This window comes from Ceratotherium simum, chromosome X, assembly GCF_057802395.1.
Source record: "Ceratotherium simum simum isolate JZ-2026a chromosome X, ASM5780239v1, whole genome shotgun sequence".
Lineage (NCBI taxonomy): Eukaryota > Metazoa > Chordata > Mammalia > Perissodactyla > Rhinocerotidae > Ceratotherium > Ceratotherium simum.
In genome coordinates, this window is record NC_141940.1 from 30,890,758 (window position 1) to 30,906,431 (window position 15,674).

The 15,674-nt window shown below is 38.4% G+C and overlaps 1 protein-coding gene across 2 annotated transcripts in view; it reads right to left on the minus strand.

Annotated features, from left to right (window-relative positions):
- Positions 1 to 15,674, minus strand: part of DOCK11 (dedicator of cytokinesis 11) — a 170,909-nt gene that overhangs the window by 101,770 nt on the left and 53,465 nt on the right. For both annotated transcript variants that reach the window (XM_004442252.3, XM_087427695.1), the window contains exons 7-12: positions 12,292 to 12,426; positions 9,896 to 10,073; positions 9,431 to 9,510; positions 8,062 to 8,145; positions 4,469 to 4,609; positions 3,066 to 3,278 (exon numbers count right to left, since the gene is read on the minus strand). In XM_004442252.3, the coding sequence (XP_004442309.1) occupies positions 3,066 to 3,278; positions 4,469 to 4,609; positions 8,062 to 8,145; positions 9,431 to 9,510; positions 9,896 to 10,073; positions 12,292 to 12,426 (831 nt within the window). The remainder of the gene's footprint in view (positions 1 to 3,065; positions 3,279 to 4,468; positions 4,610 to 8,061; positions 8,146 to 9,430; positions 9,511 to 9,895; positions 10,074 to 12,291; positions 12,427 to 15,674) is intronic.

Consider the following 15,674-nt stretch of genomic DNA (forward strand, 5'->3'; position numbering starts at 1 on the left):
ACCCACTTCACTGACCCCTCTCTCTAAAGAATGGGTCAGGTCCCCCCATCCCAGTCCCCAGCACTTACATAGCCCCCTAGGGCATGGCAGGGCATGTGATGTTGGTGGTGGGGGCTCTGCACCCTTTAACCAACACAACAACTGCTGCCCCCCAGCAGGGAGCCCGCAGAGCCACAGGGAGGCAGACTCCCAAGAGTGAGCAGCTCGCCCACAACCCCAACCCAAGGTCAGTCAGCTCTGACCTTGGAGGACATGGGAGACTGAGCTCTGTCAGGGCATCTTGGAAGGAACTGCCAGGCAGCTGAGAGTGAAGTGACTGGTCACAGTGGCTGTTTGGTGTCAGGGAGGCAAAACTACTCAATGGACCCAACTTTCTCCTTTTCCTGTGGTCACCCCATTGCTCCCCAGGAAGCCACTGGAGAGAAAGACTCCAAGGAGTGGATGGGGAGGGCCTAGAATACCCCTACAACACTCACCATCCTCCAAGCCCTGGGAGCTGACTCTCCCTATAGACAACGCCATCACTTGAATAGTCTTTCTGCAAGGGACCGGGCTGCCAGACAGCCCTTTCCAGGAATGTTGGGGAACTGAGCTGTTTCCCTCTCCTCAGGGTGACAAGGAAGCAGTAAAGTATAGGGGTAAAAACCTGGGCTTTGGAGCCTGCTAGAGTGAGGTTCAGGTCCTGTTTCTCATCTCATTAGCTCTATGACCTTGAAGAAACCACTTGACCACTCTGTGCCTCAGTTTTCACATCCATAAAATGGGGATGGTACAGTATCTACCTACTTTACCTGGGTGTTGTGAGAAGTAAATGTCTTCATACAGATAAAGTACCTAGAGAAATACACTGGCAATAAGAAGCGTTTAAATTGTTGTTATTGCCGAAAAATTGATGAGCTGAGACTAGTGTTCACATCTGCTACATTCAGTCTCTTTCGTACATAGTACTGCTTCCTAGTCATAAACAGGAAGAAGTTGAGAAAAAGACTTCTTCAAAATTAAATGTTCAACTGTTTGAAGTAAATGACCACTTCCTGGTATCTTTAGTTGATTTGAAAAAGGGTGCAAAATGATCAAGCCCTTTGAGGCCACTGCCCATCGTTCTCCCCTTTCCAGCTCTTATCCATTCCTTTGAGGCATCTCTTAAGTCCCACGTCTCCTGCGCAGTCCTCTAAGTTAATTCCCAACCACTGACCCTTCCTCACATTCCAAACTCCTCTCCTACCACTGTGTTATATACTTCAGCACTTAATTACATTCTGCCTAATATTGTTGATTGAGTTCTTTCAAACAGACCTAGGTTCAAATCCTGCCTTCACCACTACTGGCTATGTAATGATGGGCAGCTTCCTTAACCTCCCTGATCTGCAGTTTCCTCATCTGCAAAACAGCAATAATTATACAACTTCACAAAACTATGATGATCGCATGAGATACCAATGGAAAATTCTGGCACATAGGAGATATTCAAAAAATGTTGATTTTCTTCCTGACCTAGATTACAAGTGGGATGACACCTGAAACCACAATTTAAACTTCTTGCATTGGACACACAGCTGAGTACGCTGAAATAATACAGTAAATACATCATTGGCTTCAAATGACTTATTTGACATTGTGTGGGAACTTTTAAACATATAATTCAATAGTAGATTCTCAAAAACTGATAATACTGTACTTTCTGGATCTCTCTTTTAGACGCATAGGCTGTTGTAGTGGAATGTTCATATATGTGACAACTATGGTCTGAGTAACAAACTAAGGAGCCGTAAGGGAACAAGGGGCAACTTAGGGAACAGCTAAGACCCACAGCCCAAAGAGGGCAGTGACAACACATGTAAGTTTTCCCCTACCACGTGGCAATCTGTATCAATGAGCATAATCTTTGACCCTGAAAACTCCAATGCTTGGAATTTATTCTAAGGAGATAATTCAACAAACGAGCTAACACGTACACACAAGGATGTTCGATGCAGCGTAATTTATGATATCCAAAAATTAGAAATATCCTAATCAGCTAAATCAATGGAATACCATATTTGCCTTTAATAAGAATGTGACTGATCCAGAGATATTGATATAGAATAAACATGATGTTAAATGAACACAGTAGGTGTAAAAATAGCATGAATATAACAGTTTGTATAAGAGTATACATAACGTTTATCTATTTATATACACATAACAGAGATGTCTAGAAAGATGTTCGCCAAAATGTTAAGTTATCATCTATAGGTGGCGATTTTTACTTTTTTCTTTATACTTTTTGTATTGTTTGAAATTTCTACATAATCATGTACTTATCTTTATAATCAGGAAAAAAAGGAACAATATTTTTATATGGGGAAAAATAAAAATCCTTACAATGTGAGCTGCTTTGTTCTTATGCCTCTTCCCACTTTAATTCTATGCCACACTCTAGTTTCCTGTCAGTTGCAAGAGTCCAGAAGGCAGACCATCAATTCTACTCAGCCTAACCTCTTATGGCCTCCAGTCCAGTCAGAGGTCACATGCCAGGGAACTGTCAGACCCCTGCTAAAGGGGATTCTTTGCACCAGAAGAGAGTAGCTTTACAGCTGTGACACAAGAAGTTCCCTCCCACTGCTTTTCAACCAGAACTCCTTGTATAAAGAGCCTTTATGCTCCATTATAACTACCTACTTATAACAGAAACAGGAATTAGGGATGGGAGGTTATTTTCAGGTCAATGTTTTCTTCAAAGAAACAAGCCTTTCAGGCACCTATTGCCTTGCACCAGAGTGTGCACATGGGCATGGGGGTGTGTCTGTATCTGTCTGTGTTATCTGCATTCCATCTCACAAAATACTTCGAGACTCACATGATGGTCCCACTGAAATGTCACTTCACCAGTGTATTACTAGCATATTTGCTGGTTTCCATTTTTTCCTTCCAACTTCAGTCACCAGAAAAACACCTAGACACAGACCTTACAAGAGATGGAATGAATACCCGTGAAAACGTCGGCCTGAAACTATGAAATAACCAAACGATGTTTCTGTTTCTGATTCTGAATGTGCTACCAAGGCTAGAAGATCATTCTTTACCTGCTTTACACAGCGTAACTCAGATTCCGCAATTCCATGAATGAAAGACTCAGGTGAAGAGCTTTTTGAGTTTCCATCACCGCCCAGTTGGGTTGAAGCGCCCCAGAGCATTTCACGGACAGATGGCGGATTCAGGTCTACGTGGAAGTCAGCTGAAATCTTACAATTGTTCTTTACATCAAATAAGGCAAGATTGATAAAAAAGGGTTCAACCTGGGAATGAAAACAATTACATTTTTAAACTAAGACTTTTTTAGGTGGGGTGGGGGAGGGACACAAATTACAAAATAATTTTCTTTATTCCTCAAGTTTCTGGGATTACAGTTCCTTTCTAAATTCAACATTTAGCTAAAATTGCCTTGTAGCTCATTTGCATGTAAGAAGGCATTCTAAAATAACAGACTATCAAATTTTAACTTTTGTCAGGTATAAATAACTTCATCTTATAAATTTTTTAAATGAGTAGAAATCAGAAGCCATATTTAAAGAACATCAATTGTTCTATGAATAAAATTTAATTCTCTATAGGTTTACTGAAATTACCTAAAATAATGCCAAAATGATAGAGTAGAAATAAATCTTCCCTTTTGTTATGTTACAGCTTACTGGGTTATACATTTCATATGAGCTAATATCAGTCAACATCAAATTACTTGACAAAAGCTTTGCCTCATCATCAGTTTTGGAAGACATGATTCCTCTCTACAGATGGCATTTGAAAGCTGGTCACAAAGAGAAATTTCATGCCAGATGGCATAAAAATTAACCCTTTAGACACAGAAAGTCTGCTAGTGCGTTTCAGCTACTTTGTAAGAAAATAAATCATCAGTGTGGATATTTTTGAAAGATAAAACTAGACCCCCAAAATAAAGATGAACATAAAATGCAGTCTCTTGGGCGATTTTACATTTATAGTTTCAAGTATTTCTGAGCAACTCAAATGACCTGTGACAGCTAATAATGAGAATTTTCTGTGCAGAACAAAATGAATTCCCTCTACAGGAGTAGCGAGTGAGGCTAGCTGACTTCACAGTGTCTGTATCCCCGCACAGCTTTGGTGTTCCCTACTCACTGCGATGAGCCAACTTTACAGAAGTCATATTCTCTAGTAGACTTCACAAATTTGAGGATTTTCCAGGTTCTGGGGACATGTCCCTCTTGAATGTCAAGAGCCTACTCCCTCTGCTATTTTGAATAGGTAAGACTTGCATGAATCCTCTCAAGCTGAAAATATATTCACATTTTGGCAAAAGAAAGACATGTATGAAATTCTTCGATGTCAAATTTATCATAACATGTAGCAATGGAATTTTCATCCAGTAAATTAGTTCTCAGTGATAAAAAAGAAACGTGTTTCCTTAAGGCACTGGTTTAAGGGAGGTAGAAGGAAAAGTCATACATACATTTGTGGGTGGTCCTTTTGCATTGTCTCCAACTTGACCCAAGATATTGAACGTTAAATCATGGCAATTTACCAGGAAACGTTTATTGCACTTTTCCTCAAATGGCTTTATATCAGGTTCAATTCCTGAAAAGTCCAACCTCTACAAAACAGATAGTATGAATCATTTCCAAAAAATATATATATAGGATTCATATTAATATAGATCTATAAGTAAAAATTGCAGAATCCAACAGTTCTCTCTGTCCGTTCTTCATTTGAACCCTTATTTTTTCATTCAACAAGCCTTTATAGAGCTCTTACATTAAGGTTCAAACACTGATAGAGAAATCCTGAAGGGAGATGATTAAACTCTGATCGAAGGCAATAGGAAAGTCACAAGTCTATACCATGGCCTACAAAGCCCTATATATATGACATGACTCCCTACCTCCCCTCACTCGTCTGACCTCATCTCCACTGTTCTTGCCTTTTCCCCCTACTCTCTGCTCCAGTCACACCGGCCTCCTTAGTTATTTCTCCAGCACACTATGTACACTCCCACCTCAGGGCCTTTGCACTTGCTGTTCTGTCAGGCATCCTCTTCCCTTAGATAGATGCCTGGCTTACTCTTTCATTTCATTGAAGTCTCTCATCAACTGGCATTTCCACAGAGAAACCTTCCTTAATTCCCTATATAAAACTACACACTCTCTGACAGACTATACTCTCCTTCCTTGATTTTGTTTTCTAACATTACTTTTTTATATTTACTTAGTTGTTTATTGTTTGTCTTTCCTACAAAATGTATGTTCCAGGATGGTAGGAATTTTGTTTCTTTTATGAGCTGTGGAAGAGGCAAAATCGACATGAATGGATACGGGAAGCATCAAGAATAACCCAATGGTCTCTAACTTGAAAGATTCAGTCGATTGTGATGTTACAAACTTAGCTGTAAAATAAAAATGAATAGCAGATATGGGGAGAATGCGAGTAGAGATGATGAGTTCAGTTTGGGACGTGTTGAGTTTCCCGTGACGTTAGTAAGTGGTTGGAAAAATAGGAGAGGTCTGGGTTGGAGAGCTGGATTTGGGAGTCAGTGGTAACTAGGGTGACAAGGAGGATAAGGCTGGAGCCCTGGGGACCACCTACATTTAAATGATGAACAGAGGGAGAGGCGTCTGCTTAGGAAACTGATAAACACTGAGCTCAGTTTCTAACAGAGCTGGGGGATGTACCCTGGCTGCCACAGAGACATATTTTTAAAAATTATTGGTATTTCAAAATAAAAAAAAATGTTTAAAAAAAGATATTAGGAGTCAAGGAATTCCTCTCAGCAGGGGAGGAATCTGTCCCTCCTCAAAGAAACTCATAGAATCCTCCTCCTCAGCTCACACGGCTCAGGCAATCAAAGTTCATCTTCTGTTCATTCTGAATGTCTGAACAGACATTCTGTTCATAAATGGGAGGAAAAGTATAGATTGTGGGACAACTGACTATACTTTCATTAAGACCAGAGACATGGCAGATGGGAAATGATTGGGTGAATCTGAGCAGAATATACTGCCAATATGGAAAACTCAAGCCAAGAAACACAAGAAATTTTCTCAATTGCCTAAGTAATTCAAGCCAAAACAGGTATTGTGCCTGAAGAGTCTTAGATAATTATAGCCATTCTGACCTAGCCTGTATCACCGACAAAATCCTCCTTAAAAGGTCCTGAAGTATAATATGTGTACCTGAGAGCACGATTTTTCCCCCGAGTCTATTTATCTACAAAAGGAATACCAATGCGTGGGACTAGACAGCTCCCTCTTGAACACTTATCTCTCTGTGGAGCCAGCGGAGGCAAGTCATTGCCATGGAGATCAATTCTAATTTCCGCCCATTTATCTGCTCTCCTTTCTATCTTACTCAGACAGTGGAATGCGAAGAGAAACTGGACTGAACCACCCCAGCCCCCAAATCCTTTCCCTTCTGAGGCCTGCAAGTGCAAACGTTGGAACATATGGCCTTCTCCGGTAGTGCAAACTTGGAGCCATCCCCTTCAGTCAGTAGTGTTTCTTCATTCTCTAAGGTCAGTGGTAGAAAACATGTCTCTAAACACTGAACTGAGGCCAAAAGAGAAGGCTGATATTATGGGATGGCACTTCACCTAGAGAAGGTACTCAGTACATACAACATGAATTTCTGTGGTGAGACTGCCTTCCATAATCAACATTAAATTCTATTCTTCTCCTTAAAGTTTCATTGCAACTGTGAATTTCTCTCCACTGTAGCTCACTGTTAAACTCAAACATAAAATCAGTTCACTTCCATGACCACAAAAACACTACACCACAAATTTTTTTAAGATACTGGATAGAGTTTCAACCACAGTCAATTGGCTTCTTTGTATACAATGAAAGAGACTGACATGTCCAATTAGAGCCCAATCATCGGCGGGGCGGGGGAGGGGATCAAAGGCTCAGACACGCTTGGAACAAGTAAATTTCTGAATGAATATCTTAGAACTAACATTCCCCAGGCCTGCTATACTTTTTTTTTTAATCATATAACTTACACAAACAATATAAATACTGCTATGGAAAAAGAAGGAGATGAAACATTGAAAACAAATTTTCCCGAAATGATTTTATTTTCTTGTGTGGTATTTTTATTAAGGAAAAATTTCTGCATATAGACTATAAACTTCTCCCATTTCAAATTAAAAAAATTTTATTTATAAAACTGTATAAAGCAAAAAGAAAAAAGAAACAAAAACAAAATCAGTCTTCCCCAATTTTATCACATATTTTCACTGAGAAAAAAACTATAATGCTCCTATAATGCATACTTTTCTATTTCAAAAAAAGTCCCAAAGATTTTAATTAGAAATCTCACGTAGAAAAAGTGAAAAGAAAACCAAAAAAATTCATCTTCCCCCAAATAATTTAATTTTCTCGTGAAATATGTTCCATTAGGAAAAATATTTGTAATACTTGTATGTGGTAGAATTTTTCCATTTAAACAAATCAGTAATTTATTAGAAAATACCGTGGAATTAAACATTAACTGCATAAATCTTAGTACAAAAATTGCCTACCCAACTCTCAAGAAAGAGGTTAATACATACATACATACGCACATAAACCTGCACTTCCCTGAACCACTTTCCGTTTAAAGTGGGATTAAGCCAGATATGAAAATTATCCGGGTTCTACAGGCCTGAATCAGAAGCGGAAAATAAACCACATGTCTCAGATGACTTAGTGTTCTTGATACTGCAGATATTTGCTGCTAGTAGATCACAATTGTATTTAATGGGTTAAAAGAGCACTGAAACCATCTTTAAAGGTTATTTGATTTATCCATTTAGAGGAGTGAGATGAAGTGAAAAGAATATAGAGAACTGAGAAATAAAACGCATATTCAGTCCCAAACTATTTGTATATGTGACAGTCCTCGATGAAGTTGTTGTTAAGCTCCCTGTTCAAAGCGAACAAGACAAATGTAAAGCAATCGATATCGCCCAGTGGTGCCAAAATCAGTGATTTCAACATTTCATTTCATAAATGTTGTGTATCCAAATAAGCAACAATTATAGGATTATTTAAAGACATATATCGTTAATACCTGAACTTCCGAATCAAAAGAAAAGAGATTCTGTCTTCCATCTCCTCTACTGAGTTTGTTTAGCTGTTCAGTTTCTCTTCCATACTAAAAATTAAAAATATATATATATATGCATATGCACACCAAACATTACCTTATTTCCTTCAAAACAGTATTAAATACCAGTTAAATATATAGTTTGTGTGAAACTAGCAATCTGACACAGCTTCAAAAATATACCATCTTCCATTTCCATGTACTTAAGATGGATAAAGAATGCTTGCTTGGCAGACAGTCGCTGGCACTATGACCCACAATAAGCTATAGATCAGGTTCTTAGACTTTCTATGTGCCTCTCATAACACCAAGAATATTGTTCAACCCATAATAGTACAAAAAAAGGAATCCAAGACACTTTGGATGCAAAAGAGAAATAAACAAGAGAGAAAACACTATCTTTTACATATTCATGGCATTAGAAAAATGTAATATTATATACAATTCTGATTCCATCCCTTTAGGAAAAACATCATGGGCTGTACAGTCTGAAATGACAAAGACTCAGAGGGGATACATTAAAATCTACAAAATCATACAAAACCTAGATCAGGGGATCATGAGTGTATTCTTAAATTTTGGAAAATAGCTTTGAAGCTTAAGGGTAAACTTTAAAAAGAAAAAAGTAACGTCTAAACTTGTATAACTTAGTAGTCTGGGAAGAGGAATAAAGTAAAAATATAAGTAGGCTTGACAAGGATTTAAATGAATAAATGGGTCATAACCTTCTAATCTATTATAGGATAGGAGCCACAGAGTAAAATGCGTAACCTACTAAGATAGGTACGATAATCACCCTCTACCCTTTCAAAATTGGCTCACTTCAAACTCCAAAGAGCAGAGTAATTAACACAAATGATGTCTGTGCACTAAAATCTTTATCTGATGAAATTATTCATATACATATACATACATATTTACATATAGGGAGAAAATATGATTTCCATATGAAATTAACATATGCAAATCATTAGACTGAATATCATGTTCAATCTGCATCAATAGCCCCTTGAATGAAGAATATTTATTTTACGAATTACATACAGTAATTAAACTGAATAAGAAGTAGCAGACAAAATTAATAAAGTCACAAGAACCTAGAAGTACTTCCTGGCACCTAGGAAAAAAATACAAGATTTTCCAAACCGTTAGTTGGCACTTACAAGTTCAACTTTAAGAGTATAACTTCCTTTTACAATCTCTACCTGTTTCACTAATTTGCTATGGTTTTTAAGTTAGAAATGACAGTGCCAAATGGAATCCAGCATTAAAACTTTAATAGCTAATCCTGCATTGTCTCAGTTGAAGGCAAGCTTCCATAAGAAAGATGTACCTTCATCAGTTCCGGATGCATGCTCCTTTCCAAACTGGCCATGATGTTCTCGGCTTTTCCTTGGCTGCTAGTTTCATCATCTGCAAATTCATTAAAAGCAGATGTTCCAATGCAGACCATTACTAATCACCTAAGAGGAATATCCTAACTATCTCTCCCACCCCATCCTCTCCTACTAGATTTATTGCAAAGAATTTTGATTATGAAAGCATAGGGAAAACTTTAATGGACTTTTGAAAATCTGCCATGAATTCCCTATCCGTTTTAGTCTGGTTATATTTCATGCGTCAGAGTCCAGGCAGCATCAACTCTTAAAAAATTCTATCAACCTCCATAGTCACTTTTAATGAAGAAGTAGGTCAACCTTCAAGATTAAGAGTTCTATAGTCACCCTACGCAAAGGACATTCCCATGCATTAAAGACAAAGGCTTTACCTCAATAATGAATCATTTAAAAATTCTGACCTTGTGCTGTTTCTACCGTCTCCTTTTTCTCTTGCACTAAACTGTCAGTATTGATCTGAATAATCTTTTTCAAAGTTATCAACCATTCTTCCATTTCCTGCTCAGTTTCAGCAGCCAGATAATGGCTATACTTATCTAACATCTTGAGTTCAAAAGCATGACGGCGCATTTTGGGGCACTAGAGGAAAAAAAAAAGCATGTGTTCAGTTAATTTAGTTGCCGTTTTAATATTAGATTTCATTAGTTTATTTATTTTTACCTCAGCAGAGCATATATGTACGTCAACACTTTCATGAAAGAATTGCTTCTTTCAACAAGAATCAGAAACTCCAAGACAATGAATGACCATGTTAAACATCTTTTTTGTCCCCCTCAGTACTGGGCACAGTGGTATATGCACAAAGTTCGCATAACATACTACTTGTTGAGTGAGTATTATCATTTAAGGCCTTATGACACCCTTCACATTTAGATAATCAAACTAGCACCATAAAAATAAGTGAATGGCTTTGGTATTTCCACCCTGCTTCAAGTTTTCCTTGCATATTTATAGATTTTCAAAATCAGCACTTAAAAATAAGCTTAAATGTGACCTGAACTAAATCTGGGACTTGCTTTATATCACACCATAAAACCTAATATCGATACCTGATTCACTTTCCCATGCATAAGATGAAATGCATCATAGCAGCAGAAAAGAAGACTGTAGTTGGTTCACATTACATAGTGGCTCCCAGTAAAAAATATGGAAATGGCCTATGCTGAATACTAGCACACAAGGAAAATAAAAGCCTCCTGCTTTCCTCAAACATGATGACATATTCTTTTATATTACCACCTTCTCCATCATGAAAAAAGAAATGACACACTCCTCTCCCTCCCAAATACCTCAGCATTAATTTCAAGAAAGGCTCATGAATCAATAATTTTCCACTGCATGGTCATTATTCAAGAAGGAACTGGGAAAGCTCCTCCTTCTCATCTTCAAAGGATAGTAAAGGATGAAATTAAACTGCTGTAGCAAGTCATAAAGATTTATATATTTGAAAATATTTGGGAGGGGGAATCATAAATAGATGGGGAAAGCAGAGCCCGGGAACACTCTAAAGAAAGGTGAATCCAGACTAGAGCTAATTGGGAAAATCTGGGAATTGTATGTGCCTCTTTCTTCTAGTAGGATAAGAAAGCTATTACATATATTAAAAAAGAAGGCACCCTCTATTCACACAGATCTTTATGTTTTTAAAAGCATTTTTTCATTTGATCCTCATAACAATCTCGTTTGATAGAGTAAACAGACATTATTAATCCCACTTTAGAGTTTGGAAAATTAGGATTCAGGTAGGTAAGGGCATTTAACAGGCATCTCCTGCCTCCTAATCAGCCCAGTGCTGCTTCTGGTCGACCAGGCCACTCAGGCTCTATAGTAACGGCACCTATCTTTTGGTCAATCCAATTCCTACTTAGATCATCTCTCTACCCTCTGTTTCCCACCCCGTCTATGTCCAGGCTTCTTCAGTAATTCAAATCAGCAAACATTTATTAAGCCCCTACTGTGTGCACAACACTGCTAATTATTACAAGGGACAGAGACATGAATAAGACATGGTCCCTGTAATCCAAAACGGAGTGTGCAGAATTAACGACAAATTAGAGTATGATTCAGTTATATGATGGAGGAAAAAGTAAAGTGGTAGCACAGGAGAGGTGGAGCTTAATTCCACTTAGTGCACATGCCGGTGAGGAAAGAAACGGAAAACATTTCATGGTAGAAGTGTCATCTGAGCCAAGTCTTAAAAGATAACGTTCAAACAGGAACAGAAGGGAAAAGTATACGCCAAGCAAAGAAACAAACATAAGAAAGCCACATACATGTGAAACTCTGGGGCACTTAGCCTGGTGTGACTAGAGCACAGAATGTATGAGGGGATGGAGTTAGAAAGCAGGGTACAGGCAAATCACTGTGGGTCTGCAATGCCATGGGAAGAGCTTTAGCTATCACTCTGCAAGACGATAGATCAAGAGCCAAAAGGTTCTGAGTAGGCAAGTGAAGGTCCCCATCTATTTCTTAGGAAGAAGGACTGGAGCAGGACAACAAATCAGGAGGCAAGAAAGTGAGACTCTAGGCAAGAGAGGATAAAAGGGACAACCAGAGGAAGGGCAGAGAATGGAAAGAAGGTAGGAGATTCAAGAGGCACTCTTGACTCCAAAGGACTGGGTAAACACTTGAATACTGGCACAGAGCGAGAGTGGGGCACTCAAAAGGATGCTGAAGCTAATGAATGTTTTGGTGGATGGACATGCCATTAACCAAGACAAAAAAATGCTGAGGTTCTTAAGAGTTGATCAATACCCTCTTCAAGAAAGAGAAAGAAAGGTTACCTCTATAGCCCTACCTGAACAACGTCAATGCAGGCGTCCAAGTAGATGCAACCTTTTGATTCTTTTGAATTTTTCTCATCTTTATAGGAATTGAGAATATATGAACCATCAGGAAGTTGAGTTAAGTAAAAATATCGTCTCTTGAATACCTATAGGGGGAAAACCCAGCAATGATACATTTGTTACATATACATTGCATTTAAACAGCTTCTTTGAACTAAATATCTTGAAGAGCTTGCCACAGGCATTATATCCGGACAATCTTCAGACAACTCTGAAAAGCTATGAGGAATTATAATTATCTTCATGCTTTTAAGACGGAGAATTTGAAGTCAAGTGACTTACTCTCAGTTAATCAAATATCTAGAGAAGAAGAAGTTTTTTTGTTTTTTTGGGTTTTTTTTTTTGAGGAAGATCAGCCCTGTGCTAACATCTGTTGCCAATCTTCCTCTTTTTTCTCCCCAAAGCCCCAGTCCATAGTTGTGTATCATAGTTGTAGAGTTGTAGCTCTTCTATGTGAGACACCACCTCAGCATGGCTTGATAAGCGGTGAGTAGGTCCACGCCCAGGATCTGAACCAGCAAACCCCGGGCCGCTGAAGTGAAACACACGAACTTAACTGCTATGCCACCGGGCCAGCCGGAGAAGAAGAAGTTTTAACACTTTAAGTTTATAAAGCATTTTTTTATCTGAATCACTATCCATTTCATTATAGTATCCTTTTCCCATTTAATTGCAAACTATGATTAGATTCTTAAAATTTCATTCACATCACCACAAATCTAAGCATAAATATAGAAACATATATACATACACACACAGCCCTCTAGCATATATTTACATCTCACCTGTACATCTTGCTGCACTCATCTACGCTGTTCCAGTGTCCCTGTTTCTAAAGTCCAGCTTAGAATGCACTCACAGGCAAACACTGAGAGTCATGAGTTGCCTACCAGTTGTTGTTGAGTGCCCTGCATGCTGAGATTTGAGTCAATAGGTCCAATGGGATTGTGCCATCCGTTTGAAATTAGGGATTCACAACAGTTAAGGAATAACCTGTTGCTATAACTCACAGTGAAACCCACAGGAATAGGGAAAAGGAGGAAGACAGCTTGATTCATTCATGCAGCCCCTCTACTCTCCCCTAAAAAGAGTCTTGGCAGAGAAAGACAAATACCATATGATTTCACTCATATGTGGAAGATAAACAAACACATGGATAAGGAGAACAGACTGGTGGTTACCAGAGGGGAAGGGGTTGGGGGGGAGGGCAAAAGGGGTAAAGGGCCACATATGGTGATGGGTAAAAACTAGACTATTGGTGGTGAACACGATGCAGTCTATACAGAAACTGGAATATAATAATGTACACCTGAAACTTACACAATGTTATAAACCAATATGACATCAATAAAATAATTTTTTTTAAAGTCTTGGACCTGATGAAGGAGGTGAAAAAAGGGGATTCAGAACTCTTTCATGAATGTAAGCTTCTTTCAATAAGCCACAAACTGCAAGCTGTGTCAAGCATTTGTTATAGTAAAGTTCCCCAGGATGATGGATCTAAAATCATTTCAGGGTGGGAACGGCAAGAGAGACTAAGAAATAGAGTCTTGGTGATTATTCAGGAAACACATTCCTATGTATCTTGTCTTACTTGCAGAAGTTGGCTTTAAGATTTAAGCTTGCCATTTTCTTTTTTTTTTTTTTTTTTTTAAAGATTTTATTTATTTTATTTTTTCCCCCCAAAGCCCCAGTAGATAGTTGTATGTCATAGCTGCACATCCTTCTAGTTGCTGTATGTGGGACTCGGCCTCAGGATGGACGGAGAAGTGGTGCCTCGATGTGCACCCGGGATCCGAACCCGGGCCACCAGCATTGCAGCGCGCGCACTTAACCACCAAGCCACAGGGCCGGCCCTAAGCTTGCCATTTTCAATAACTCATCTGATTATCCAATATGATCTCTATTTCAAGAACTTTAATTATGGAAAGAGTATTATTTGGCAAGACTATTCTTGAAAACTACTTAACTTCTGGCAAAGTACCTGAAATATCAACAATTTATTTCTCCGTAGCATGAGTAAGCAAACTATAGAAACACGTTAGGGGGCATTTCTTTTTAGGAAAACCAGTAAAAAGAAATAATATGCTTGTAGTTATTTCTGACTTGTTTAAATATCACTGATTTTGGAATGAATGACGAAAATATATCGGTGTGAGGAACACCCTAACAGGTTAGACTGGTAAATGTTACAGCTTCCATTCCAGGGAGTGGCCGTGTGGGCTATGTGGCATCAAGGGAAAGGAGTCCAAGCAGAAAATATCACTTTGTTTTTCAATGCCAATCAAGTAAATGTTACTGCCTTAGGATACGAAGGTACAGAAAGTGTGTGTGTGTGTGTGTGTGTGTGTGTGTGTGTGTGTGATTTCATAATATGAGAATATATACATATTTCTCATATTTGACTCACCCACATTTAAGGTTACTGGAGCCATGATTGCAGAAATCTAGATTCATACACAAGGAAAATGTTGATCAGAATGGTGATATTATATATATATATCTTTGTTTATTTTCATGACAATGGTACATATCCATTATCAAAATTATGGGACCAGAAGTCCTAAATTACATACTGAGCTCATTTCAAATGAACAAAACAACACTTTTTAAAAGTTGTTATAATAATTATGTATGACAAAAATTAAAATACATTTTCCAGGCAAAAATTAACTGAAATGAAAAAATTACAACCAGATTAGAATCCGAACTATGATCAAATCTAAAACTCAAAGTCTATAGATTCAGTGGTACAGTCTGTCGACTCCACTTGCAGAGTCCACGGCCAGCAACAAAGAGAGGGACAGAGGAAGGGAAAAACAGAGCAAAACATTTGTAGCACAGAGTCAAATTATAGTCTGTGAAATTTTTTTCACATACAGCTGCCTCATCAAGCAAAGATGTTTTGTGGCAGCCGCCACTTCCAATATTAGCAAAGCACATCATTAGAATAGAGATGGAAAGGGATCTGAAATTACAGTAAATCACTTCCTGTAACACTGCAATTATGTCTAAATGTGACATGGAGGTAGGTAGCTCATGAATCTGGGGAGAGAGCAGATGCCTGAAAGTCAGACGATCTTGACTCTCATCCAGCACTCCTGCTCACCAGCAGTGAAATTCTCCTCAAGACTCTGATTCTCTCAGTTTCCTCTCTTGGAAAATGATAGGATCAGACAATATGATCTGTAAGATCATTTTTTTCATGATCTATAAATAATTTTATTGAAATTGAACAAATAACACAGCAGCCTTCCTAGGCTGGGTCGGGGGGAGGGGGCCAACCTCCCCCCAAGGGATTTCCTACAGGCTAGAAGCTCACAGCTTGTACAGT